General features: G+C 40.8%; 1 protein-coding gene across 2 annotated transcripts in view; it reads left to right on the plus strand.

Annotated features, from left to right (window-relative positions):
- LOC106875567 (leucine--tRNA ligase, cytoplasmic) overlaps positions 1-786 on the plus strand; it is a 195,709-nt gene that overhangs the window by 45,113 nt on the left and 149,810 nt on the right. For both annotated transcript variants that reach the window (XM_014923770.2, XM_052973724.1), the window contains exon 10: positions 488-713. In XM_014923770.2, coding sequence (XP_014779256.1) covers positions 488-713 — 226 coding nt within the window. The remainder of the gene's footprint in view (positions 1-487; positions 714-786) is intronic.

Raw genomic sequence — 786 nt, forward strand, 5'->3', positions numbered from 1 at the left:
GACGGGCTGCTTTCAGTTTCCGTCTACCAAATCCACTCACAAGGCTTTGGTCGGCCCAAGGCTATAGTAGAAGACACTTGCCCAAGGTGCCACACAGTGGGACTGAACCCGGGACCATTTGGTTGGTAAGCAAGCTACTTACCACACCGCCACTCCTGCGCCTGTTTAATTTTTCTCTGTTTAAATTTTCTTATTCCTTCCTATTGAAGAGCGTAGGCTTGAAACATAAAAGACTTTTCCATTTTTCCTGAGCATCAAACTAATACACTTGCTTATTGTTCATACACCTGTCTTCATATTTTGTTTTTCTATAAATTTCAACTATACATACACCTCCACACAAGGGCTTTGTTTGGCCTGAAGCTGTATTAAAAGAGACTCAAGATGCCAAGCAATAAGACTTAAATCCAAACATTAATGTAATTTTAAATTCTTTAATGACTCTTTTTTTTTTCTTTCTCATTTATTGTTGTTGTTCTTCTTGCAGTCCTCTGAAAGGAAGAAAGGTGTTTTTAGTGGCAGCCACATTGCGACCAGAGACTATGTATGGTCAAACAAACTGCTGGATTCACCCAACCATGACATACATTGCATTTGAAAGTTGCCATAAAGAAGTGTTTGTCAGTACTCGTCGAGCTGCCAGGAACATGAGTTATCAGGGTATAACCCATGGAAACGCACAAATAAACACTCTTCTGGAATTTGTTGGACAGGTTAGGTATTCTTTTTGTTGTTGGTGGTGGTGGTGGTGGTGGGTGAGAGAGTGAGAGAGAAGTGCATGCCATC

The sequence above is a fragment of the Octopus bimaculoides genome, chromosome 16 (assembly GCF_001194135.2).
Source record: "Octopus bimaculoides isolate UCB-OBI-ISO-001 chromosome 16, ASM119413v2, whole genome shotgun sequence".
NCBI lineage: Eukaryota > Metazoa > Mollusca > Cephalopoda > Octopoda > Octopodidae > Octopus > Octopus bimaculoides.